At 39.3% G+C, this 27828-nt stretch overlaps 1 protein-coding gene across 2 annotated transcripts in view; it reads right to left on the bottom strand.

Annotated features, from left to right (window-relative positions):
• Window positions 1-2762: 2762 nt before the first annotated feature.
• The window catches only part of LOC110453966 (protein unc-93 homolog A-like), a 52081-nt gene continuing 27015 nt past the window's right edge, over window positions 2763-27828 (bottom strand). For both annotated transcript variants that reach the window (XM_021503260.1, XM_021503349.1), the window contains exons 3-4: window positions 5102-5372; window positions 2763-3282 (exon numbers count right to left, since the gene is read on the bottom strand). In XM_021503260.1, coding sequence (XP_021358935.1) covers window positions 3053-3282; window positions 5102-5372 — 501 coding nt within the window. In that variant the 3' untranslated portion in view covers window positions 2763-3052. The remainder of the gene's footprint in view (window positions 3283-5101; window positions 5373-27828) is intronic.

Here is a 27828-nt window from a genome sequence, read left to right as displayed (position 1 = left end):
GAACGAGGTTCCGAACCACAGAGGGACAGATTTCCAGAATGAGGACAAAGGAACGAGGTTCTGAATCACAGAGGGACATATCTACAGACCGAGGACGAAGGAACGAGGTTCTGAACCACAGAGGGACAGATCTACAGACTAAGGACAAAGAAACGAGGTTCTGAACCACAAAGGGACAGATCTACAGACTAAGGACAAAGGAACGAGGTTCCGAACCACAGAGGGACAGATCTACAGAATGAGGACAAATGACGAGGTTCTGAACCACAGAGGGACAGATCTACAGAATGAGGACAAATGACGAGGTTCTGAACCACAGAGGGACAGATCTACAGATTAAGGACAAAGGAACGAGGTTCCGAACCACAGAGGGACAGATCTACAGACTAAGGACAAAGAAACGAGGTTCTGAACCACAAAGGGACAGATCTACAGACAAAGGACAAAGGAACGAGGTTCCGGACCACAGAGGGACAGATCTACGGCATGAGGCCAAATGACGAGGTTCTGAACCACAGGGGGACAGATCTACAGACTAAGGACAAAGGACCGAGGTTCCGAACCACAGAGGGACAGATTTACAGACCAAGGACAAAGTAACGAGGTTCTGAACCACAGAGGAACAGATTTACAGAATGAGGACAAATGACGAGGTTCTGAACCACAGAGCGACAGATCTACAGACTAAGGACAAAGGATCGAGGTTCCGAACCACAGAGGGACAGATCTGTAGACTAAGGACAAAGGAACGAGGTTCTGAAACAAAGAGGGACAGAACCTCGTTCCTTTGTCCTTGGTCTATAGATATGTCCCTCTGTGGTTCAAAACCTCGTTCATTTGTCCTTAGTCTACAGATTTGTCCATCTGTGGTTCAGAACCTCGTTCCTTGGTCCTCATTCTGTAGATCTGTCACTCTGTGGTTCAAAACCTCGTTCCTTTGTCCTTAGTCTGCAGATCTGTCCCTCTGTGGTTCAGAACCACAGAGGGACAGATCTGTAGACTAAGGACAAAGGAACGAGGTTTTGAACCACAGAGGGACATATCTATAGACCGAGGACAAAGGAACGAGGTTCTGAAACAAAGAGGGACAGAGGGACATAACTACAGACTTAGGACAAAGGAACGTTATTCTGAACCACAGAAGGACATATGTACAGACTTAGGACAAAGTAACGAGATTCTGAACCACAGAGGGACAGATCTACAGATTAAGGACAAAGGAACGAGATTCTGAACCACAGAGGGACAGATCTACAGACCAAGGACAAAGGAACGAGGTTCCGAACCACAGAGGGACAGTTCTACAGACCAAGGACAAAGGAACGAGGTTCTGAACCACAGAGAGACAGATCTACAGACCAAGGACAAAGGAACGAGGTTCTGAACCACAGAGGGACAGATCTGTAGACTAAGGACAAAGGAACGAGGTTCCGAACCACAGAGGGACAGTTCTACAGACCAAGGACAAAGGAACGAGGTTCTGAACCACAGAGGGACAGATCTACAGACCAAGGACAAAGGAACGAGGGTCTGAACCACAGAGGGACAGATCTAAAGAATGAGGACAAAGGAACGAGGTTCTGAACCACACAGAGACAGATCTACCGACCAAGGACAAAGGAACGAGGTTGTGAACCACAGAGGGACAGATCTACAGAATGAGGACAAATGACGAGGTTCTGAACCACAGAGGGACAGATCTACAGACCGAGGACAAAGTAACGAGGTTCTGAACCACAGAGGGACAGATCTACAGAGAAAAGACAATCCTAGCTGTAGAACTACTGAGGGGAACGATATTCTGTTATAATCGTTTAGACCTTGCTGTAAAACTACTGAGGGGAACGATATTATGTTATAATCGTTTAGACCTAGCTGTAAAACTACTGACGGGAACGCGATTATGTTATAATCGTTTAGACCTTGCTGTAAAACTACTGTGGGGAACGATATTCTGTTATAATCGTTGAGACCATGCTGTAAAACTACTGAGGGGAACGATATTCTGTTATAATCGTTTAGACCTAGCTGTAAAACTACTGACGGGAACGAGATTATGTTATAATCGTTTAGACCTTGCTGTAAAACTACTGAGGGGAACGATATTATGTTATAATCGTTTAGACCTAGCTGTAAAACTACTGACGGGAACGAAATTCTGTTATAATCTATTAGACCTAGCTGTAAAACTACTGGGGGGAACGATATTCTGTTATAATCGTTTAGACCTTGCTGTAAAACTACTGACGGGAACGAAATTCTGTTATAATCTTTTAGACCTAGCTGTAAAACTACTGAGGGGAACGATATTCTGTTATAATCATTGAGACCTTGCTGTAAAACTACTGAGGGGAACGATATTCTGTTATAATCGTTGAGACCTTGCTGTAAAATTACTGAGGGGACCGATATTCTGTTATAATCGTTTAGACCTTGCTGTAAAACTACTGAAGGGAACGATATTCTGTTATAATAGTTTAGACCTAGCTGTAAAACTACTGAGGGGAACGATATTCTGTTATAATCGTTGAGACCTTGCTGTAAAACTACTGACGGGAACGAGATTCTGTTATAATCGTTGAGACCTTGCTGTAAAACTACTGAGGGGAACGATATTCTGTTATAATCGTTTAGACCTTGCTGTAAAACTACTGAGGGACAGATCTACAGAGAAAGTACAGAGGGACAGATTTTACAAGACAGGACAAAGGAACAAGTACATTTGACATACAGGTATGTACGTATCATTGTCAATGTTGAAATGTTTTAAATGAATCTTTATTCTCATCTAAAGTAATACATTCTTGGTTGGATCCGAGGACGAGTGATCAAAGATTCTATGATAATGATGGGGGCAATGTGATCAGGAAAACACACAGATCACAGACGCTTGGTCTCTTGTACCATAATTCTATGTTAATTCGGGATCGGCATCCACGATTGTCTTTTCGAAACCACTTCCTTGCAGACAAACGTTCATTTGGCAGTACCTTCTTTACATCACGCATAACAGTACGTCTACCTGACAATTATGTGTACGCGGAAGCACTGTCTACAAGGCAACGATGTCTTTTATGTGCTGACTTTGTAACTGAACTTTCATCTCGATTACACAATACATAATCAATGCTAGCACGAGCACCACGCCCAGCACATACACCTTGGTCTGAACGCACAGGAAGTGACTGTAACCAAAGGAAATGGCACATCCGGTAGCATAGAACATCCGGTACGAGGAAAAGGCTGCCTCTTGTCTGTCGAGGAAAAGTACGCCGTATAGAGCTGAAATGATGAAATAAAAACACTATGAATGCTGCAATTATTATTTAGCTACCGGTTGTTGCGTTTTAGAGTACAGAGTATATAGAAATACCAGCAGAATTGATTATATGACGTCATCAATGACGCAAACGGTTAATGTGTAACATATAGTCTCTTATTTGAAATCGATCGGACAATGAAAGAGTACAAAATACCAAACTTATCCGACATCTGCAGGAGATGTGGATGAATTCTGGGGAGCTTAATGTAGTTTCAATAGGGTTTCCGATGGCGTGCAGTCATCTAGCCCAATGTGTTTGTATTGTTTTTACATCAAGTAATGGATGTTAATTTGGTGCCATCACTTTATTTTGTTATGTTTATAACCAAATAACAGCGCAATTTAGTCAATTTTTCTTAAACAATGCAAGAGTTGCGTCTCTTTCATGAAACATCAATGTCAACCTGGTAGCCTTTTCCGTGAAAAAACCCATGCAAGAGTTATGTCCCTTCCCCTTTACCAGCAATAACATGATACGCACTCATGGCTTCTGCATGAACAAGCAATTGGTGTGGCCATCCTACATTATACAATTATGGACTTCAGGTGAGGTCTATCCCTGATTTACGAACCTGGTCTGAACAATATTCACAGAGGCCGAAGGCCGAGGTGAATATTGTTCAGACCAGGTCCGTAAATCAGGGATAGACCGAAATATTATGGCATGGTAATACTATACACATAAGGCAGGCGTTAGACATCTAGTGTGACATGTATCTAGCATGGCAGCCAATCGCTGGATAATGTTAAATGTGTAAATATCACAATGATTAAAAGTGAAATAACACTCCCTTGAGGTTCTCTCCAACAGCTAGGTAGCAATTGTGTGAGATTAATGTCAGAAAATGATCAACGACACCCGAGTGTATTCGCTCCTCATATTTTATTAACGTGAAATATAAATTGAATAACCCTTTGTAATGGTCTCTGTAGAAAATTTCAGCTGGTTTTTCAGAAATTAATTGATTCTTCGCGAGTGTTCTATTTCGAATAAATCATTTTATAATATAACTGAAATGGAAATGCTATCCGCAACAGTGCCGACATTTTACCCTAAATCCTGAACGTGAACGACTGTCAGGTGTAATGCATTATACAATAACACACTGGCCGACGTGCTATATGGATGTTAGTGCTATGCGGATGTTGGTGATATGGTCAATAACATTACTTATTTTTTGTCGTCCTTCTGATTTACATAGACTTAAAACATATTGCCTAAAAAATTTCCACGAAACAGTTATGACTTTGCTAACAAGATATTGCTTTGGTATGTTAAGATTAGAAAATAGGCAATATTTGTGTACATATCAGTAAAATGATAGTTATCAAACGTTTCAACATATTTGCCCAAATTGATATTGGAAGTCAAGATAATTCATGAAGCAATTAATCTGTTAGCCCTTAAGTTCATCCCGGCATGCTGCTGGCCAAATATCATGATAGATCTTCTGATTTTTGAGAAAAAGTTGTTAAACGATTAAATATATCTGATCCCATTAGAAAAAATCTGAAAGTCTTTCATCCCAGAATTCTACTGGCCACATCTATCGTCATCTTGTGTCTCGTTGCTTTAAAGCAAAAAGTTGACGCCGGACGGACGGACGTACGACGGACGCAGCACCACGGCATACGTAATTAATCTTGCCCGAACTGATCAGCTAAATACTATTATTATAGACGCTATAGAATATAAAAAGACGCCAAGGTGGACTGGGAGAAGATTAAATTAGACAAATGAGAAAAGAAAACCATCACATATAATAGTAATGTACGTACTGTAGGTCTGAGTCTGCCATATGGCGTCGCACAGACCCAAACATCCGGCCACCACAAAGAAGTTTGGGATGTCGTTCGGGCTTGGTTTCCACAGCCACAATACTATCAGCAGCCCTACATTAAATGTGGCCCCGGCAGAGATGAATGCGAACCGCTTGATATGCTTGCTGGCGAAGTAACCAATCATAACACAGCTTACAGCGCTCACGGCTCCGAAACATATCATCACCGGCCCGATACTAGTGACACCTAGCGTACAGGAAATGTAGGCCTGCAAAATAAAATAAGAAGGTTTCAAAGTCAAGTTATTACTAGTTCATGAACAAAATACATTTCCAACAAAACCTGTATGCACAGTAAGAGTCCGACATCATTGGAAAAATACTTCTAAATCTACATTGTCCATATTTGCAGGTACTGGTCGGGAATGACCACATTTCGCTAATTTGCGGGATCGAAAAAATTTATGATATAGAATCATTGGGAATGGTATTTTCACCATTGGTTGGGTGCATTTTTACCGTTTTATAGCATCAACGGAGATGACATGTTTACCGAGATTTGAACTAAACCCCTAAAAGATTGAACTTACTCTGAACACCTCAGTTTAGATCCAAACTTAGATATATTTGTATACTGTTATTATTCCCATGTCCTTATTGTAATGCTAACTGTGTTATGCGGCCCAATCACGAAAAAAAATCGATAAAAGGTACCGCCTTGGGCCCCACATTAGTCGCCTCTTACGATCATGCAGTGGGATACAGCAAGCTTATTCTTTCCCCGAACCTGGAGGAGTTTGGGGGTTCAAGGTCAGATGTCTTATTACACATGTAATAATAAGCCTTGGCGCATATACATTTTTCATCCCAAATTTGATCAGTTGAAGAATATAGAAACATCACGATACCAAGAAAAATATGTAGACCGCTCCTACCCTCTTTTAAATTTCTAAATCTCTCCCGATGGTAACTGCAATTGCGGGATGATATTCAAATCAAATCTGTGGCAAAATATAAACCTTCTTTATTATCCTCGTTTATCGGCGTTTTATAAACACAGCATGATTTGTGCATCATACACACACGAAAAAATCCTTTGAAGAAAACAACAAATTGAGAGAGAGTCGCGGTGGGGTAGGATTTATGGATTGACTACTGATGTACCAGCAGTGCGCTCACCTTTGATCTACAATTACATACAACAGACATCGTAAATACACCAAACAAACCTTGTAAATGTAAATAGAACGCGCTTGGTATGTGACGTCTATCATACTAATCTAATATATATATATATGTATGGATGTGACTGGATCTGATTCCTCGCTTTAAAGCGGTGGTGGTGTTACCGACGTGGAGGAGGAATCGTGCCCTGTTGTATGATGGGTTTTCATTGTTGGTCATGTTTCCAATACTTATTGATTTTTTTTTGTTTCAAATATTAAGATGTTGTGTCAACACATAATTGACAAAATAACGAAATTATCGCTTAAAGTTGTGTGAAAATAGCATTGCAACCGTCTTTATATTCAATCGACTAATAACATTGCTTTGTTTGGGAAAAATACATGAAGAAATGAAAGTAAATGATAATAAATAGTTGTAACGCATACGATTTAGTCACCACGTCCGGAACGCTACCGGTACAAAAGGCAAGACATATCCGTAGAAAAAACTGTTTATGAAATAACCATTGTGTCCAACAATATACGCGTATCAATTACCGATATAAATTGTAATCAAGTGGCAATTTCAGTGTCCGCTGGTGGTTTAACTAAGGAATCGGGGTCTGAGATAGCAGCTCTAGACTTATACATAATGTGCTGGCGCAGTCAAGCTTGATGGAGAAGTGTTTCGTTTGGTGCAGGCTAGCCTGATTGACAATGGTATATTTTGGCGCGGGCTAGCTTAATGGAAAAGGGTTTAACTTGGCATGGGCTAGCCAGGTGGACAGGGGTTTCGTTTGGCGCGTGCTAACCTGGTTGACATGGGTTGTGTTCGGCACGGGCTAGCCTGATGACCAACTTCTCATGGGTTTTGTTTAGTGTTGCCTAGCCAAATGAACAAGACTTTCGCTCGGTGCGAGCTAGTCTGATGGACAAAGCTTCGGTTGGGTCTTTTGTGTTTGATTACATTAAGCTACATTAAGTACGACAGGTTCCAAATTGTTTATCGACTGTAAACGCAAAGTTGATTAATTGGTCTCGGCCGGAAGCCAATGGACGTTTCCGGAAGTTAATTGACGCAGCCGGAAGTCAATGTAGCAGCCAATGTTGTTTTCCCGCCGAAATCGGAGACGATCTTGTCGGCAACATATAATTGGACACAATATTAGTCTGTCACGCTCTGCCTTCAGTTGGAGCCTACACTCATCTTCATACAATTACAACGTACAATTGGCATACCTTTGAAGATTAATTTGATTTTGGACAAAACGGTAACACGGTGCGCTGCCCTCTATCTAGAAGCAGGGATTTACCTCCAGCCGGACTGAGTATACAAACGTCCATATCCACTCAGAGGGACAACAAGTGTTGCTCTTAACTCATGGTGGGAAAAGGAGTGTATGCAACCCTCAGCTACGAGGGTCAATATGTCAATCGCCACCCGGAAGGTCTATAAGTTGTATATCTTCCATCCGGACAGACCGTAGATATTCCTCGGATCCATGGGGTGAAAGGGCGGTATCCGGTCCTCTCCATCAAGAAAGATTATCCAAAAACACGGTGACACAGAATACGAAATTAACACGAACCACATTTTGTTCATTTCAGAAAAAACGCTGTAGACAAGCATGTTACACGAATAGTTCGTCTCCAAGAGTACAAAGTTACCTATGTAATTGAATACTACTGTAACTATATGGGATAATTCTATTATATTCAAAGATATAATTAATTCAAACATGAATATATATCTATTTCACATAAAGATTTTGATATTTTTTGCGAACCATTTATGGCGTTTGAATGTTACCCAGCTGGCTTGCCATATTATTATGCCTGCAGACAATATAGATGTACAAATGAAGAAAAGCAACGAAACATACTTTCTCGATGCAATCGATAGTGTTTACGATTGCGTGAGAAGAAATACAATTGGATGAATGTAATGTATTGCCCAGTAGACCGATGGCTGAAGGAAAAAGGTCAACAATCGACTGAGTTGTAGCAACGTCGAAAATCTTGTAACCATTAGCAGCGAATTGGTTAGTATAGAATGATATATTATTTCCATCTTAAATCAAGCTCTTTTTATGGAATTGTGATAGAACTTAATGAAACCGTAATTTGAAACAAATGTAGACAAGGAATTGGCCATGAGATTATTGGTTTTGTGTTCAACACAGCTCACAAATCTTCAGTCTGTACCGGCACACATATCGATGGGAGTTTAGTGTATGTACAGGTCTTGTTTTCCTACTCTGAATTTGTCGTTTATTTCTATCGGTTCTAGAAGTGCCCAGCGTTCTCTTGACCTCTGTTTGACTACCGTCCGCACTGGGGAGTGTTCAATGGCCAGCGTCCGTCTCTCAAACTGCATTGTAAGCTGTAGCACTGTATTGTAGCTATAGGCTGTGCTATGTATCACTGTATTGTAGGCTGTGCTATGTATCACTGTATTGTAGCTAGAGACTGTGCTATGTATCAGTGTATTGTAGCTATAGGCTGTGTTCTGTATCACTGAATTGTAGCTATAGGCTGTGCTCTGTATCATTGTATTGTAGCTATAGGCTGTGTTCTGTATCACTGAATTGTAGCTATAGGCTGTGCTCTGTATCATTGTATTGTAGCTAGAGACTGTGCTATGTATCACTGAATTGTAGCTATAGGCTGTGCTATGTATCATTGTATTGTAGCTATAGGCTGTGCTCTGTATCACTGTATTGTAGCTATAGGCTGTGCTCTGTATTACTGTATTGTAGCTATAGGCTGTGCTCTGTATCACTAAATTGTAGCTATAGGCTGTGCTCTGTATTACTGTATCGTAGCTATAGGCTGTGCTCTGTATCACTGTACTGCAGCTATACGCTGTGCTCTGTATCACTGTATTGTAGCTATACGCTGTGCTCTGTATCACTGTATTGTAGCTATAGTCTGTGCTCTGTATCACTGTATCGTAGCTATAGGCTGTGCTCTGTATCACTGTATTGAGCTATAGGCTGTGCTCTGTATCACTGTATTGTAGCTATATACTGTGCTCTGTATCACTGTATTGTAGCTATAGGCTGTGCTCTGTATCACTGTATTGTAGCTATACGCTGTGCTCTGTATCACTGTATTGTAGCTGTAGTCTGTGCTCTGTATCACTGTATTGTAGCTATAGGCTGTGCTCTGTATCACTGTATTGTAGCTATATGCTGTGCTCTGTATCACTGTATTGTAGCTATAGACTGTGCTCTGTATCACTGTATTGTAAGCTGTGCTCTGTATCACTGTATTGTAGCTGTAGTCTGTGCTCTGTATCACTGTATTGTAGCTATATGCTGTGCTCTGTATCACTGTATTGTAGCTATAGACTGTGCTCTGTATCACTGTATTGTAGCTATAGGCTGTGCTCTGTATCACTGTACTGCAGCTATACGCTGTGCTCTGTATCACTGTATTGTAGCTTTAGACAGTGATCTGTATCACTGTATTGTAGCTATAGACTTTGCTCTGTATCACTGTATTGTAAGCTGTGATCTGTATCACTGTATTGTAGCTATAGACTGTGCTCTGTTTCACTGTATTGTAGCTATAGACAGTGCTCTGTATCACTGTATTGTAGGCTGTGCTCTGTATTACTGTATTGTAGCTGTAGGCTGTGCTCTTTGTCATTGTAATGTGAGGTGTGCAAAGTATCACTGTTTTGGTTAGTATCGATATCACTGTATTATAAGCTTTGCTCAGTATCACAATGTAAGCTTTGCTAAGTATTATTATATTGTCAGCTTAAGTATCATTGTATTGTCAGCTGTGCTCTGTATATATAGTAACCTGTACTAAGCATTACTGTATTGTAACCTGTTCTAATCATCACTGTATTTTAACCTGTCCTAAGCATTACTGTATTGTAACCTGTACTAAGCATTACTGTATTGTAACCTGTCCTACGCATTACTGGATTGTAACCTGTCCTACGTATTACTGTATTGTAACCCGTGCTACGTACTACTGTTTTTTAACTTGTACCAAGCATTACTGTATTGTAACCTGTACTAAGTATTACTGTATTGTAACCCGTGCTACGTACTACTGTATTGTAACCTGTACTAAGCATTACTGTATTGTAACCTGTGCTAAGCATTACTGTATTTTAACCTGTACTAAGCATTACTGTATTGTAACCTGTCCTACGCATTACTGCATTGTGACATGTCCTAAGCTTATGTATTGTAAGCTATGCTAAGTATCGCTGTATTAACAATATACAATAATAATATGCATTTGATTTGGCACCCTATCTAGCTAGCATAAGCCACTCTAAAGCGCTTTACAGTACAGAGATATACAATTAATTCAATTAGCATATACATTAATCAATACATTTTTTGAGGAATTCGCAGGAGCTGCCTTATCAGGCGCTAACTACTAGTCCTATGCCACCTGGCTAATATCTCCCTATGTATTGAGTTCTGTTTTGTAGTGGGACCATGCTTCCAAAGGCATCATTTATAGTGCCCCCTCACTTGAATGCTACAGCACAGATACCGCAACATCCACCGCAGACCATTTTATACTCCACCTGGTTTGTTGGAGTTGTGTGGGCAGGAGAAAAACACCTTCTCTGATATTCCATGCGTGCTTCGACTTCGAGGATCGAACCCCGGCCGCCTGCGTGGAAGGCCGAAGTGTTAAACACTCGACCAATCCGCCCATAATTGTAGGCTGTGCTAAGCATCACTGTACAGTAAGGTCTGCTCTGTATTACTGTATTGTTATCTAAGCTTCGTATCACTGCGTTATAATCTTTGATCGGTATCACATTGTAAGTTGTTCTCTGTATTGCTGTAGCTGTACAAAGTATGATACATGTATAGTTAGCTGTGCGTTGTATACTGTATTATAAACTGTGCGTTGTATGACATTGTAAACTACGCTTAATATCACAGTAGTGTACCTGTGCTCAGGATTTCCTTTCATGTGTGCATGTTTGTGCTTAGGCTGTTTCTATAAATATACATTTCCACATAAACATTTACCTTACTCAGTTAGCAAGGACAACAAATTACACAATATGGGGCAAACGTAACTTGTAGGATATGATAATAGATCGTTGAAGTCTCTGGTGTGATACGGGACGTTATGCTGCAAAACGCATTATATCTTATCGCGTTCAATACATTATCAATTCGTGGTGTTGAGCAGACTTTTCGTCTTTAAACATTTACATCTCACCAACGTAAATAGCGATAAAAAGACGGAAATAATGGAAGCGTTATATAACCGGACGAAAGTGTCATTCACAAAGATTTTATCATGTCTGTCAAATCATAATACTGATATCGTTCTTCACAGCAAACATAAAATGAACAAATGTATATAGGCAACAATAAATAATGAATATTTATCGATAAGAATGTCGGCATACCCATAGAGATGTCTGTATAAGGTAACGCACTGTCTCTCCCACAAAGGTAGATAAGGAAATGGATATAGCTTGTGAAATATAATCGTATAACTTCAATGGAATTTTATGTACAGTGTGACGCCTTGCCATACTTTTGAGTTTGTATCGAAGAAAATAATCGGTGAGTTACAACTTTAAAATATGATTTAATGTATGTCCTTAAACCCTTCCCCTCCGCGAGGCGTCATCAATGAAACCTGGCTATCGGAGAGTATAGCTATTACAGTTATGAAGGTGTAAAACCGCTACCAAGTTTTTACGTTGCATTATGGGAGTCGGAACACGGAACATACAGTTTTTCGTACAAGAATGACATTGAAACGCCCTTTGTCTGTTGTTTGTACGTAGCACTTCCTCTGCTAGCGAGCATCTAGGTAACATTATATTTACACAGATCTATCATGTTTTGACTTAGGAATGAGTAATGAATTATTGATCTTACATGTATGTACTATACCTGTAAGGGTTTGTTATTCAAATTTTTGTTGTCACATTCAAAACATACAAAAATATGTTATATCAGTAAGAATAATAAAAGGCCACTGTACGTATGTTATCTATATCTTTGAACAGAACTTGCATCTATAAAAATTAACTACAACAAATACAAAATTAATATAAAAATTCATACTGCTACATACTGTACCTATACGTTAGTAGTGACTGGTGTTCGTTTATCTTCAGTTATATTAAGACGTTTCTACGTACGGAGACCCCAATGTAACACGAGTAGGAGGGGTATATATGGATATCACAACTGTAGCAATTGGGTAGCTTCAATTTTTGTCCCAGGTCCATTGCACTTTCCCCTATGGAATCGGCCTTCATACAGATTAGACATTAATTAAGAATGAAAAAATATAATGCTTAGAGGGTGATTGCTCATCTGCACCTTCTGTACTCGAATCTAATTTACGGTGTTTAGTATTTTTACATATAAAGATAACAGTCAGGGCACACAACAGTTTTTAGAAGGCTAGAACCGATTTAGCGGGAAGGGGTGCTTAATCTGACATCAGTAACAGAAGTAATGAAATAGTCATAAGCTTTCAAATACACACATCCGACGGGACACATCAATCATTTCATCTTCGGGAGTAATCAACTTATTAACACAATCACTGTACACGTGAAAAGCTTTGGTACAATATCTTTACCTTTTTCTATACGCAAGCGTTGGTAAATTTTGAAAAAAAGATATTCGTAGGATATTTTTTTAAGGTTACGATTCTGTTTGGTATGTTTTTGATTGAAAGCAAATGTCCAAATTCACGCTTAGAAATTGTACAATGCTTCCCCAAATACACATTTACCTTAGACAACATGATATCCTACAGGATGGAATCCTTTACACCTGACAATTGTGATACACATAGCTATATTTACAGCTTGCTTTTTTGTGTGTCTTTCACACTCGACAATTGTGATACACATAGCTATATTTACAGCTTGCTTTTTTGTGTGTCTTTCACACTCGACAGTTGTGATACACATAGCTATATTTACAGCTTGCTTTTTTTTGTGTCATTCACACTCGACAATTGTGATACACATAGCTATATTTACAGCTTGTTTTTTTTTTTGTCTTTTACACTCGACAATTGTAATACACATAGCTATATTTACAGCTTGCTTTTTTTTTGTCTTTCACACTCGACAAGTGTGATACACATAACTTTATTTACAGCTTGTTTTTTTGTCTTTCACACTCGACAGTTGTAATACACATAGCTTTATTTACAGCTTGCTTTTTTTGTCTTTTACACTTGACAGTTGTGATACACATAACGTTATTTACAGCCTGTTTTTTATGTCTTTTACACTCGACAATTGTGTGCACTGGAACATTTGCGCAGCTTGTTTTTTGGTATTTTTTCTAGACAATACACTGTCTTAATGATAAACCATCAATATGTATTAACTGTATTTAGCCGTTAAAGACGGGTATCAAGTATTATATTTACTACTTTTAGTGCCAAAGACAATTTTTGATTTTTAATAATAAAAAAAACCCCACTACCGATAGGAAGTTCCAAGGTTTGTACCGAAATATAGAAAAAATGTTCAGACATAGTTTCAGCCCCTCATGAGTAGCTCAGTCGAATAGCTACCAGCTCTCCAGTCGTCTCTGCGGCTGAATAGTCAAAGAAAAGACATACGGTGTGATCATTGATGCAATATTGACTGTTAACTTCTAGGCAAGGTAAGGACCTCGGAGTTCTTTATTTGGGAATAGAGCCGACCTGTACATGTATACCTGAACCACAGATAAAACCCAAGCGTTGCTGCCGTCAGCTTACAGTCTGTCGTTTGAGTAAGTTTTGGAAATGTATTAAAATGGAATTATGTTGATTCATGATATCATACTGGCCGTGTGTTTTGTATCAGTTTTAATACCTTACAACAAGAAACGAAATGTCAATAATGCTTAAACATACATATACCGAAAGTCGCAGGGAGCCAATCCCTAACAGCATTCGCCAATATTTATTGTACGGCTGTCTCTGCCTCTGTATATATCTAGCTCTATGCACGTCATGTTGAATATGAATCGTTTTATTAACCACAATTTGGGAGGCATTGTGATCGTCTGAGATCACGCAGATTAGTTCTGATTTTACCAGAAGCTGGTTCATATCGAATCTACGTGGACTGCCACAGACCTGTCAGCCATGATATGCCTCAAACATACGTTTGTCCCCGCTGATTACATTAATTTTACATCCTTAAGCGAACGCTGTTAAACTGTATTGCCATTTCACGTATTGAGCGGGTCACCCAGTGTTCTGAATCGTCAGTCATAGTGGATGAGTAGTTTGTCTGTAGATGATGGCACGTGACCTGTCATAAAAGCTGTCATTTGCATGCACAGAATGTCTTCGACAGGGTTAGGAAACGGAAATGAATTGATGAACACAATTAGATAAACCGAGAAGTAATTTACCAATCTACTTGTACAATGCACAAATTCACTGTAACTGAGCACGTACGTGTAGACGTTCAGCTGTTTTATGTACTTAAAGTAATAAGCTCTCAGTACTTGCGTGTCTGTGATGTTTGAAAATGAAAGGTTTAAGTTTTGGAACTATTTGTCGTCCGTGGTTTATTTTATAATATTTCAATTCCTCCTCAAGTTGGACTCGACACAACTACCAAATGTAACCCGTTTCATTTGCCGATGAAAGAAGATGTACCACTTGATGAGATTTTACATTTTTGTTGAAGCTACACAAGAACTTTTTCAAACAACCAAAAACGATCAATCAGCAAAATATTATCAGCTCATGGTTGCTAGCGGTAGTGACAAAGTCATGTACTGCCCTAGAAATTCTCCCTCCACTCCAGCTAACTTACCCATTCTATCAAACCCTGGTACAAATCGAAAACAACGTAGATCCACATGGTTCTTTACAAATGTCTGAAATACACATACTGTATCATGCTATTACTGATAGGGGTCACAGCACAAATACTGGTATGTTATGTGTGCTGTGACCCATATCAGTAAATGCATGTGTATATCAGACATTTTTAACGAACACCTGTTGTAGATCAATGCGGTCCCGTCTTATATGAAATACAGTCGAACAGACAAATGCCATATTAAATGTTTCGTTCTTTCAAGCCACGTCTGGTTTCCTGTCTAATTCCACATTCAATTACTGCAGCTTCACATTCCAGAAGATTTAGAACCTCGAAATGTAGCGGCCGTAGACTTGCAGCTGAGCCTGTGCACCGCGGGTAGACATTATTCTTCCGCGATGACACATCAGAAAATTTGATATCTTATAAATTCATCAACAAAAATTAAATATGACATTTAAAATATGGTTTTGTGTTTTGTTTCTACATGATTTGGCTGTATTGAACTATCAGCGTACACCATCATATTGTATGATGGTCCTTCAATGACGGACTATATTTTTTACATTACGTCAATACGTGGACTTGCACAAGCTCCAGAACCTGGGAGCAATTATTGAGAAAAAACCCACAATGATTGAAATATAAGGATTGAATCTTGCTTTGGTCGATCTCATTGGGTGATGAATTGAGTTGGTCTTGAAACAAATTTAATGAACTGCGAAGCAAGAGAAGTAACGGACGTGTTTGATGCGTCTGATTTCGGGATGATACGGTAACATGAAAAGCGCAAGATAGCTGATTCCATGAAAGATACAATATTCCGACTGCACCAGGAATTAATCACATTTAAACATCCTCTAATGCGTTACCAACCTCTCACGCCTACTTCACCTCTTATAATTCCATCACGCATAAGCAATCCCTCACGCGTAAACATCTACTCACACGTAAACATCCCCTCACGTGTAAACAACCCCTCACGCGTAAACAACCCCTCACGCGTAAACATCCCCTCTCGCGTAAACAACCCCTCACGCGTTAACATCTCCTCACGCGTAAACATCCCCTCACGCGTAAACAACCCCTCACGCGTTAACATCTCCTCACGCGTAAACAACCCCTCATACGTAAACATCCCCTCACGCGTAAACAACCCTACATGCGTAAAAAAGTCCCTCACGCGTAAACAACCCTTCACGCGTAAAAAAATTCCCTCACGCGTAAACAACCCTTCACGCGTAAAAATCCGTCACGCGTTAACAACCTCTATGGCAGAGAGAATTTCTTACCACTTAACAATCTCTCACACAAAAACAAATTCCTCACGCGTAAACAACCTCTATGGCAGAGAAATTTTCTCACCACTTAACAATCTCTCAAACAAAAACAAATCCCTCACACGTTAACAACCTCTATGGCAGAGAGAATTTCTCACCACTTAACAACCTCTATGGCAGAGAGAATTTCTCACCACTTAACAATCTCTCACACGAAAACAAATCCCTCACGCGTTAACAACCTCTATGGCAGAGAGAATTTCTCACCACTTAACAATCTCTCACACGAAAACAAACCCCTCACGCGTTAACAACTTCTATGGCAGAGATAATTTCTCACCACTTAACAACCTCTCACACGAAAACAAATCCCTCACACGTTAACAACCTCTATGGCAGAGAGAATGTCTCACCACTTAACAATCTCTCACACGAAAACAAATCCCTCACGCGTTAACAACCTCTATGGCAGAGATAATTTCTCACCACTTAACAACCTCTCACACGAAAACAAACCCCTCACGCGTTAACAACTTCTATGGCAGAGAGAATTTCTCACCACTTAGCAACCTCTCACACGAAAACAAATCCCTCACGCGTTAACAATCCCTAATGCGTTAAACACTTACGAGAAAACCATCCTTCACGAGTAAACATTCCCTCACGTTTTTACGAGTCCTTCACGCCTAACAACCTATCTGGATCAAAAACAAGTATATAAAAACTGCATGTCGGTGATCACGGAAATTAGTTCCACATGAAGAAAGCTCATAAAATAGTCATCCCTTAAAGGGAATCGATAATTACATGATGCAATAGTGACATCAGAACATATGCAACTGTTTAATTTTATTCTTAAACACACTTACAATTGTGAGATTGGTTTTGTTTGTATTTAACGTTCGATAAATAGATATGGTCAATTAAGAACGAACCACGTTTTGATGGTAAAGGGAGAAACGTGTACGAAATCTCTGTGGTGAATTCGAAGCAGTCCACAGAACCCTATTCCATCACCGCAAGAGATCAGTAGGTTACGACACTTGACATTCCCTTCTGCCTAAATTAAGCTAATTGCCTCTTAAAAGCTAGTAAAATACCGATAAGCGCCGGAGCTAAAAGCTTGTAACGGAAAGCAATGTGGTATTTCGTATGCTGTATAGCTTAACTTTTCAAGCATACGTTTTCTTTTTTCAAAGGAGCAAGTACAATGTGATCATATATGTGTCAGACATAATGCTAAAATTAAACGTGATGAAGGTTTTATATACATACGTGATTTCTTTTTACCATATATAAATGTTATAAATGTACGTGCTTTTCTAAGTATGAGATATATATTATTCCGTAATTATTATAGATAAACGTTTTTCAGGAGTTTCTGACATAAGTAGGGCCATTTATCCTTTCTGTTTGTGTTTCAGTTTTGGACTGAGAACACAGTTCTTCAGACGGTACTCCCCCTCACCGTCAAAGAGGTGCACTCTTCCCCTGGTATTATACGGGTTAATATACGTTTTTATCTATCCAACAAGGTTGATATTAATTAGTCCAAATGTTAATATTACCCTTCAAGGGTTAATAAATATCACAAAAAAGTGTATAAGTGCATTTCAGATTTTATATGTTGCCAAATCAATGATCGAATAATGACAGAAAGCGATAATTTGAAAGGATGTTGCTAATGACAAAAAATAATGATAAATACTATTTGAAAAAAAACAGTATATCTCAATTTTTTGCTGGGACTCGTTTCTGGCGTTCAAAGGGTGTATAATAACATATTCGGCTGATAAAAAGGGTAATGAGTCAATAACAATCCAGGAGATTTAATAGTCATAACACTATACAATTAATGGCAAACGATGACTTATTTACCCATGAAGTCAATAATTGTATATTTGTGTTACTGTTACATAATCAACGTGGTCAGCTACACCACTTTGTCTGGTGCCAGTCATGCGCTCGCACGGGATTGCTCCTTGAGAAATAATACGGAAGCGTCTATGATTCCCGCCAAATCGGACGGTAATTCCCGCTCAACCTGATGAAGTCCTCGCGCAGACACATCAAGTCTCGCGTGGACACTGATACAATTATCCCGGGCCATTACGTTCCCATACCAAATAGGGCTTGGCTGAGATTTATTTTCATTGCACCATCCCACACTGGCAATCACACGTCGCGGAGGATTGGCGAACATTGACAGATAAACAGCCTTAGACCAATGAGCTGTATTGGTCCAGCGTGGCTGGTATGACAATTTAAGGATCAGATTTGCTTCAGACGATTTATCTTTTGATCGAATTTAACAATGGCTGATAATGTCCGGGCTTCCGTGTGCTCGTAGTTATGCCGTGTTAACAACCTACTCGGTGCCGATTTACTCCTGACTTCTCACCAATCTGTGACATACTGTTGTGGGACCGCACAACGCACCAAAAATAGCGTGCGCACACCGTGCATACATCGTTCACACACCGTCCGCACATCGTCCACACATGGTGCGCACAACTGTACTGCGATTTAGCAATCGTTCGCCCCGTTGTGCGCTTCCGATTTGGTATCATTTGTATATCCATATTACGGAATGACAAAAATACGGAAGGCTCGTATGCGAAAATGTACACTGTGTATATATCTGTAATTTCTCATCACAATAATCAAGATTGTACAATTTCACAATGCGTGTTACACAGTATTACAGCGACCGTTAGGCTGTCAAGAATGGGTTTGGCACCAAGGTAACAGAACAGGTAAATAACAATTTTATGAGTGTCCGGAGTTTTACCTGGCCAGTGCCTGACACACAGAGCTGATATGCGATACCGTTTGACCGTAATGAATAGTATTTGTTAGTTGCATTCGTTTACCTAGCTCCCCTTCACCTGGATGTTCACACCCCGGCCTTACCAGACGAGTTACGTAAGTGCCCCAGGCGGGGAGAAAACTACGGCCAGGTACATGTACATGTACAAAGTGGTTATGTTTACCTGTATACGGGATTGTGTTGTAATTTTACATGTGTCGATTAAGTTTGTTTAAAAACACAGAAAACACAATTTCTAAATATAAGAATGTATAAACAGAAAGATAAGTGTATGGATGTTGCTAGAATATAGAAACATACGTAAACATCAAATTTATATGTTTAAACACGAAACCGTATGAATTGTTAAGGCATTCCTCAATTTACACCAACCACGATTGTTATCGCACAACGTCTGTCCATCGTGTGCACAGATGTGCGCAAGCAATGATCGTCCAGCTTTTTATCGTTCGCCCATCGTGCACACACCGTTCACACACCGTGCACACACCGTTCACACACCGTGCACACATCGTGCGCACACCGCACATCGTGTAACGTTGTGCGATTCCACAACTGTAAGTCTATGGACAGTCCATGTACATAATATTTGCTCCTTAACTACAACAGTCTATGGACGTAGTGTTTTCTCCTTAACTACAACAGTCTATGGACGTAGTGTTTTCTCCTTCACTAAAACAGTTTATGGAGGAAGTGTTTTCTTCCTCACAACAAAACAATCTATGGACGCATTTTTTTCTACTGCACAAAATATGTACAAGGGCAAGCCACTGTGCATGTATCAGCTTCTACCAATATCCTCAACCGTGAAACATTAACTAGTTTTATTAAGCGATCCGGCTACATCTTTTACAGCCACCAGGATGCACTGCAGTTTATATATACAGAGGAGCGACACCCGTCTTCAAATCCTGTTAATTTTAACTTAACGCTGCCGCAGGATTATGTTGATGTACATCAAAGGTTAAACTAACGTTTTGTATCCAAGGTGGCGCTCACTGAGCCTTCGATTTTGCCATAACATATTCTCAGTGCGTAGAGAGCGCAAGTGAGCGTAACCCCTGGAGTATCGAAGAAAAGTCTTAAATAGGTTCATTTATTTATTTATGTTTCGACTTGACATGTTTCCTTACTGAACATACATTTGTCTATAAGGTTTGGTCGCTACAAGGTTCCATACATGACAGCGTATGTAGGGGGTTTGCCGCACTTTACTCCCGGCGGAATAGTTGGTATATATGATCTGAGTGTATAAGTTGTTGTTTATGGGGGAAGTGGAAACGTTTTTCGGTTGATTAATGACCCCGACACGATTCCGTAGACAAAAGATACATTTTATGAATCATAATCCGGGGTAAATGAGCTTTACCGACAAGTTCCCTGGAGAATCTGACAGAGGATTTTAACTTAACACAGGCCGGGCCCTGTCAGTATACAAATACACTACAGCGTTTAGTGTGTAGCTGTTTTAGTGCATCGGCCTGCTGTGGAGAACATTAATATTAAATCATGGAAATTAATCGAAACATTACAGCGTTTAATGTTAAGCGATTAATACTAAGTGGTACCATGTGGCTAATAGCAACAATAGGATTGAAACCTAAATGAACATTCTGGATCAAGTTGAATCAATAATGCGGTAACTATGGCTACACCATTGCAGGTGTTTGAAATTAATAAGTATAAAAGGACATCAAGGAAATCTAAATACAGAGAAAAAAAACCAAAAAACATTCCAAATATAACTGTACTTTGAGCTTTTTTTCAATTTCAATTAAAACAATTGAAGACAAGTTAGAGATTGAACATGAGAAATTCTGCTTTCAAAGATAGCGTTGTCGTCATAAGAGCTCCCTCGTCTCGGTCCAACGACATATATGAATATAAGAGGGAAGTACGTAATACACATACAGAGGGGGTTTCACCTTTAACATTTTGTAATAGATAAAGTATGCTAAAAATGAATCGCACTACATCATAAAACTGGTTCATCCTTCTATGACTCATCTATAATGCTAGGGGCTAAACCACTGTTAAAATCGAGGGACAGGTGCGTACAACCCCTACAGTTAATTAGACGAGTACTGATTACAAACTTAATATGGCCATACTCCAGTACTGGATATACAGCTATAAAGCATTAACATTATCGTGTCATTAGGACAATTTAAGTGCTATACTTACTTCATGTACCTTTTCGTCGGAACACTATACGATATAGGACTTAACATGGGAATGTTTTACCTTCGGCAGCTGATTTGAGCATTTTTTTTAAAAAAAAAATTGTCCTGATAGGGGGCACTGTTAAGCTTTTCATCCTCGTCCTATGGAGTAAGATTGCTTGTTTGACGTTTAACCTCCTTGCAAAAGCCGGGATCATACTAGGACGGGTGTCTAAGGATATGAAATAAAGTAGATAGGAAACCTAAAAGTGTTACAATTCGGCCAGGAGAAACTCACGTGGTCGGGTAGGGCTCCCCATACCCTTTCACGTTCGATCGGGCAATCGAACTGCCTTGGTGAAAGGCGAGTGCGCTATCAACTGTACCACCCAAGCATAAGACAAGGGAAACCACCCCCGATGCTAGAGGTGGTTTGGTGTAATGATTGAAGTTTAAAAAACCACCTGAATGTTTCAATCCTAATACACTGTCTCTCTAGGAGTCAACATAAACATGTAAACACCGACGTTTACACTATGATTATCAGCAAAAGAATTACATTTGGTTACTAGTTACTCTTTATTACTAGAAAATGAAATAAGGAAGCTCCTGTTTGAAAATATACGACTAACAAGTGCATCGCAATTCCAAAACAATAAACGTAAGACATACCCATGGGACCGCACCTGTTAAAGTCTAGTACATATACAGCATGTCAAAATGAATTACACTGCACTATGCAGGTGTTTCGTCCTGCTGATGCTTTGGACTGAAAAGTTGGGAATCCACATTGGTCTAAACTATAGTTGAAACAGAATGGCAGGCGCGTAAAACCCCTTAGTTGTCAGGATTTTATAAATGAGAGGAGTATTTGTAATTTAACAATCACAAGTGTGTATGAGATAACTGTGGCCATCCAGGATAAAGCTCGAGAACTAAGACATACCGCGGCAGAGTCTACCATCAACGTCCCTGTTGTTTATACCCTAACTACAAAGCGTTATCTACAAAAAAGATAAGAAAAGAAATAAAACAAGCGTTCTTTAGAGCCGAAATCATCTTATTTTGGCAAACACGGCTGAATAACAGTCGCAAATTATGATGGAGTTCTTTTCCTGACAATTTTCACTTGGATTGTATGTGCGTATCTGTTGTCTCCGATAAAAAAAATAGAAACTAAAAAATAAACCAATGGAAACTTTGACATGCTTTCAAGCGCCACATCAATTTTCATTTAGATTGAGTGATTTATAAGTTATTCGACAATACGGAGACATACTGGTACGAACTATGAACGTAGGGATACGGCCGGGACATCTGAGCGTCAAACCCGGTATATCGGCATGTTTTCCCTCTTTATTAGTTGATAAAGATACGGATCAATGGTGTAGTTTTAGTGACACATGCTAGTGTACTTAATCAACATGTAAATACCAAGTTTCAATGTAGTATTCAATGCCAAATGCAACTTCTGTTATGAGAGGTGACAATATCTTTGTTGCGTTCGGCGGCAAGAATTTCCACCAGGTTGTAGGCATTTCCACGGGAACAGAACAAGCTGTGCCCCCATCTGGCCGATTTGCATTATTTTTCACATGAAGCAGAATCAGGACTGGTAACAAAAACCTAACCAAATTCTTCAATTCACATTCAGATAAAATAGCGATGTGCTGTCATGTCCATGACTTTCCGATCGGGATCTTTTCCTTGATAGCAACATCCCTGCTTCCCTCACCTACGGTGTTTACCACCTACAGTGTTTACATGTGGCAGTTGATTCGTTACTCAATAGCTTGATCCGAATATTACAACTTTCGTGATGGATGTCAACTGTTGCTGGAAAAAACAAGTTTTATGGTCGTCATCAGGATCTCGCAGAGCAAGATGCTAGTTATTTGTGTGTTATGAACGTCGATATTTTTCATTGTGCTCATTAGAGTGCATTGTAGTTTTGCTGCCACTAACCGAGTTCTCGATGTGAGGACGTGACATTACCTGTATTCGACTTATGACGGGTGTCATTGGTGAAGCAGAAGAAGCTTACCATCCCGTAACACTAGGGCCCGTATTCATGATAACGTTTTCATGCTCAGGCATTGCCTTTGTGCTCAGACCAACTTTCTTGTAATTAACTTAAAACATGTCAAACAATCCAAAAGTCAAATGTAAACATTGAAAACATTATTTGGCTTAAAGTCTCTCCAACATTTTTTCCAAATCATTGACCAAATAAGATTGCATTATTAATCTATAAACAGAACAAGAAATTAGGCTCGAGCACAAAATCCATGCTTGAGCAGACGGTCTTAATCTCCAGGTAAAGATGGACAGTTTCATGGTAGCAACAGGATTAAGAATGAAATAGCTTTTTTAGAATATCTAAACATTTTTTGTTCGTTTCCCTATTCGTAACACATAACCGTCTGTTTGTTTAGGAAATGGAATCCCTTGATCACGCTGACAAATGCTGGTACTGTCCTGAGGATTGGACGATCACGAATAGGCCGTTTTTTATAATGTTGAACGACACGAGGGGAACACAATGACTACAGACTTCTTGTTTATGATGACCATATTGGGAATTGGACGTATCTAACAAAGACATAATGACACCGGCATAATTGCAGTTGGCAATGCAGGATTATTGATTGACAATAGCGACAAGCGGAGATGAACTATGCCAGTGGAAACAGTGGGTAAAGAATCAGTTAACGCAACGGAATGCTTCACGGAAGTAACATTATTCTAGAGGAAATTTCGGCCTTTTGACCAGCTTCACCGTGTTTTATTCAGTGTCGTTAAAATATATTAAAGGAGACTGCCATAGACATTGGCAAATCTAATAAATGTATTCCAACGTGTCGAATGTTATAGAAATGAACTGTAGAAATAATCTTATATATGATATATCAAAGTTTTACTTTCTACACGAACAATGTACGAAATAAACGTGTCGCCACGTTACAACACGTCGCGACACGTTTAATACATACATTGTTTGTGCAGAAAGTAAAACTTTGATATCACATATTTCCAAACTGATGAATCTTATTGAAACTCCCATATATGTCACTGTATCGGCATTCCTAAAACATGTCCATTGGCTTACATGTGTAACCAGATATAGTTCCATCACCACGTTCCTGACCTCAGATACATAGCGACCCCGTTAGTATCATATTGTCATCCAACTTATCATTGTTATACAAGCAATGTACTATACTGACAAATATTCGATACCCTTTTTAGTTCTCTGTTCTATCTACTGCGAAAGGTATAGTAGTATTTATTTGGTTTTAGTAAGGTGGGGAGATGGAATACCTTTTGGTTCAGAGAAGTCAGTAATGGCGCGAGGGAAGTGTGTCAAAAGATTGTAGATCGGACAGGCATTTGTTGAGTTGTCTGAAGGCCAAAGCACTGTAAACGACTCAACACCATTAGTGTCAGATCGAAACGACTGGCCACCAGGAGGCGAGGTGATAGGTAGCACGTGCAGACTGACGGCACGACTAACCGGCTGTTCCGTCTGCTACCTCTAGACACCGACAAACGTGTTCTGTTTCCGTTAGGTTGATGTAGACTTCCCGTCAAATACACAATTATACAGAAATAGAGTAAAGCAACGTGTCACCTGTTGCCTATATCTTCATTAGCAATACGAAAATAACAATGAGGATCAACTAATAGCAACGGACTCGTTTTATTTGAATACGAAACTAAATTAAGCTAACGACAATTAATCGTCGGAAGATATAAATGATATAACTCAAAATTAGTGTTTGTAAATCAGTTGTTTATTCTGTTAGCCTTGCAGCTTATAAGATAAATACACTTAGTATATATATAGAACATAAAATGTATATCTGAATAAATACTGATTACAGCACAGTTTAAACTGAAAGGATTCAAACAAACAAGTGGCCTTTTTGGGGGGCGGGGCGGTTTGTTTTCCTCGAGAGGGTAGTGTTCTAAGGTAAACACAGATAATAACAAGTAAGATTTGTGGACACAATGACCATATAACAGTTCTCTACACGAATACAGTTAATTCTACATGCCGTATGTAATCTTAATTGATATTCATGTATTCCAATATTACGTTTCGTTTTATTTGAGTGCTTGCAAATTGTGGCAATGTAGAAAACACTATTTGAACGACAGAAAACTATAGGGTTGTTTGTCAAGCATTTTAAAATTTCTAAACACTCATTGATTTCAAATTTTCAGACAAGTGCAACAACATAGCTTTCTGCAATTACAAATAAAGATTGAGCACGTGGTAATGGTATCGCAACATTTAACGGTCACGCTATTACAATCACCTGGCTGATCATCCCATTGCTGTTACGAAACACGGACATAGTTCAATTGTCTTGTTGGTACATATTTGTCAAGGGTGGAATTAGGAATAGGTTTGGAAACGTGTCTTGTCTTGGGATGTCATAGCACGCGGGTTAGCACGTCACTTTTCTAGCGCGTCGACCACAGCCCGTACTTTTATTTTTATTTTTGATATTTTTTCAATCATATTTTTGTCTATTTTGTTTTCCTATGAAACAACAGAAACAATACTCTTTGTGTTGAAAACGTTCCTCCGATGAAGTCGCTCGCTTTGTTTCTTACAGAAAACTGAGAGTTGCTGGATGGATAGGTTTACAGAACACAATATAAGAGGAATACACTTAGATTGTCACGGGGACCCGATAACTGTTACAGCAGCATAAGTCCACACACAGCTGTCGTACCAAAGTCCCGGATACCTGCGTTCTGGCTGTGTTATATGGTAATAACGAAACTCTAATTAAACTCCGCCTACCGCACGCGACACACTAGTAATGCGAACGTAATCAGATTATATATGTACATGGTATTCTATATACTGTGGAATTATTAATTTTCGACGGATTCTTAATTTTGTTGATTTCATGGGTACTCTTAGTCTTTGACTTTTTATATCCACGAAGTAATTACGGATTTGTCAGGAAGGTATATTCCGTATTAGTAATACTGCCAGAGTAACCAACGAGTTCATGAACAACTGTCTTTTGTTTCTTGGAATGTGGGCACGAAAATAGAGCCCCATGAAATATCTTATTTAACAGTTTCATATACCCTCGGGCTTATGTGTGGACATCGTGTCGAGACACACTGTTAGTATTTACTATTACTTATGGTGTCGTTTTGCATATTCAGTGCTACTTGGCGTAGATATGTCTCAGCCCGATACATACCTGTCCAGCATCGCCGTATCTGCACTGCTTGTGCCATTTTAAAGTTTAACAACTGTCAACGATATTTTTTATCATCAAAAAATACATTTTATCATAGGTTAAGAGAACCAAATTTGATAAGAATGATCTAAAATATTTCAAAGGAAGCAGGCAGAAGGTTTATATGAATTAAAATCTGTATATATTTTCAATGAAAGTTATGTTGAATTGAGGAAATAATGAAAGTAACCGCCATTATGTTAAAATGCTAGTCTTTGTAATATACTAGTACTTAAACCAAGACCATTAACAGTTACTATAAATATCTAAATAACTGATATATAATCTAGAAAACAGTACACATGCCCCCAAGTAAGAAACACCTGCACATCATGACAATGAATGTTCGCTGATAATTAATATACTGCCTATTTATCGTTTATGTTTCCCTATAAATGTGCGTTTGAGCACGCGATGAATGTCTCTCCTATATAAATACACATACACGTGTAGCTATCGTGAGATTTATTACTCTTACAAAATCTGAACTGCGCTGTGTAGATCATGTAACCACTTCACTGTCTGCCGCTGGTTCACGTGCGCTACAACTTAGGCAATGATATAAAATTAAGTTGGTTGTTTTTTCATCTCTATAAAACGTTTCCTTTTATTAGAAACCTGTTTCACCTTGGATAGGAAAATGCTTCAGATGCGATCTATACACACGTCACTGCGACAAGCATTTTGGGTCTTGTGTGGTTAGAACCGAACATGATATTAAAGAGAAGTGTACATAAATAGGGATCGAACGGCGTTTTTTTCATTTTCATGTCGGTATGAACGCGAATCTGTCACATCCATATTGCATGAAGCCCGCTAAGCATGGGTTTTCTCCATGTTATCCAAAGCAAAGCGACAAGACACTCATTGGACAAGGTTAATCTATGGCGTCATATACAAGTAAACCACGTGTTACGTCACGAGAGTATTTGCTTTCATATAGGAATTGAACGGCTTTTTTATTTCATGCCGGTATGAACACGAATCGGTTACATCCATATTGCATGAAGCCCGCTTAGCATGGGTTTCTCCATGTTATCCAAAGTGAAGCGACAAGACACTCATTGGACAAGGTTAATAGATGGCGTCATATACAAGTAAACCACGTGTTACGTCACGAGAGTATTTGCTTTCATATAGGGATTGAACGGCGTTTTTTTGTTTTTTTTTCATTTTCATGTCGGTATGAACGCGAATCGGTTACATCC

This window comes from Mizuhopecten yessoensis, unplaced genomic scaffold, assembly GCF_002113885.1.
Source record: "Mizuhopecten yessoensis strain PY_sf001 unplaced genomic scaffold, ASM211388v2 scaffold83, whole genome shotgun sequence".
NCBI classification, from domain to species: Eukaryota; Metazoa; Mollusca; class Bivalvia; order Pectinida; family Pectinidae; genus Mizuhopecten; species Mizuhopecten yessoensis.
This window is presented reverse-complemented; position numbering and strand designations above follow the sequence as displayed.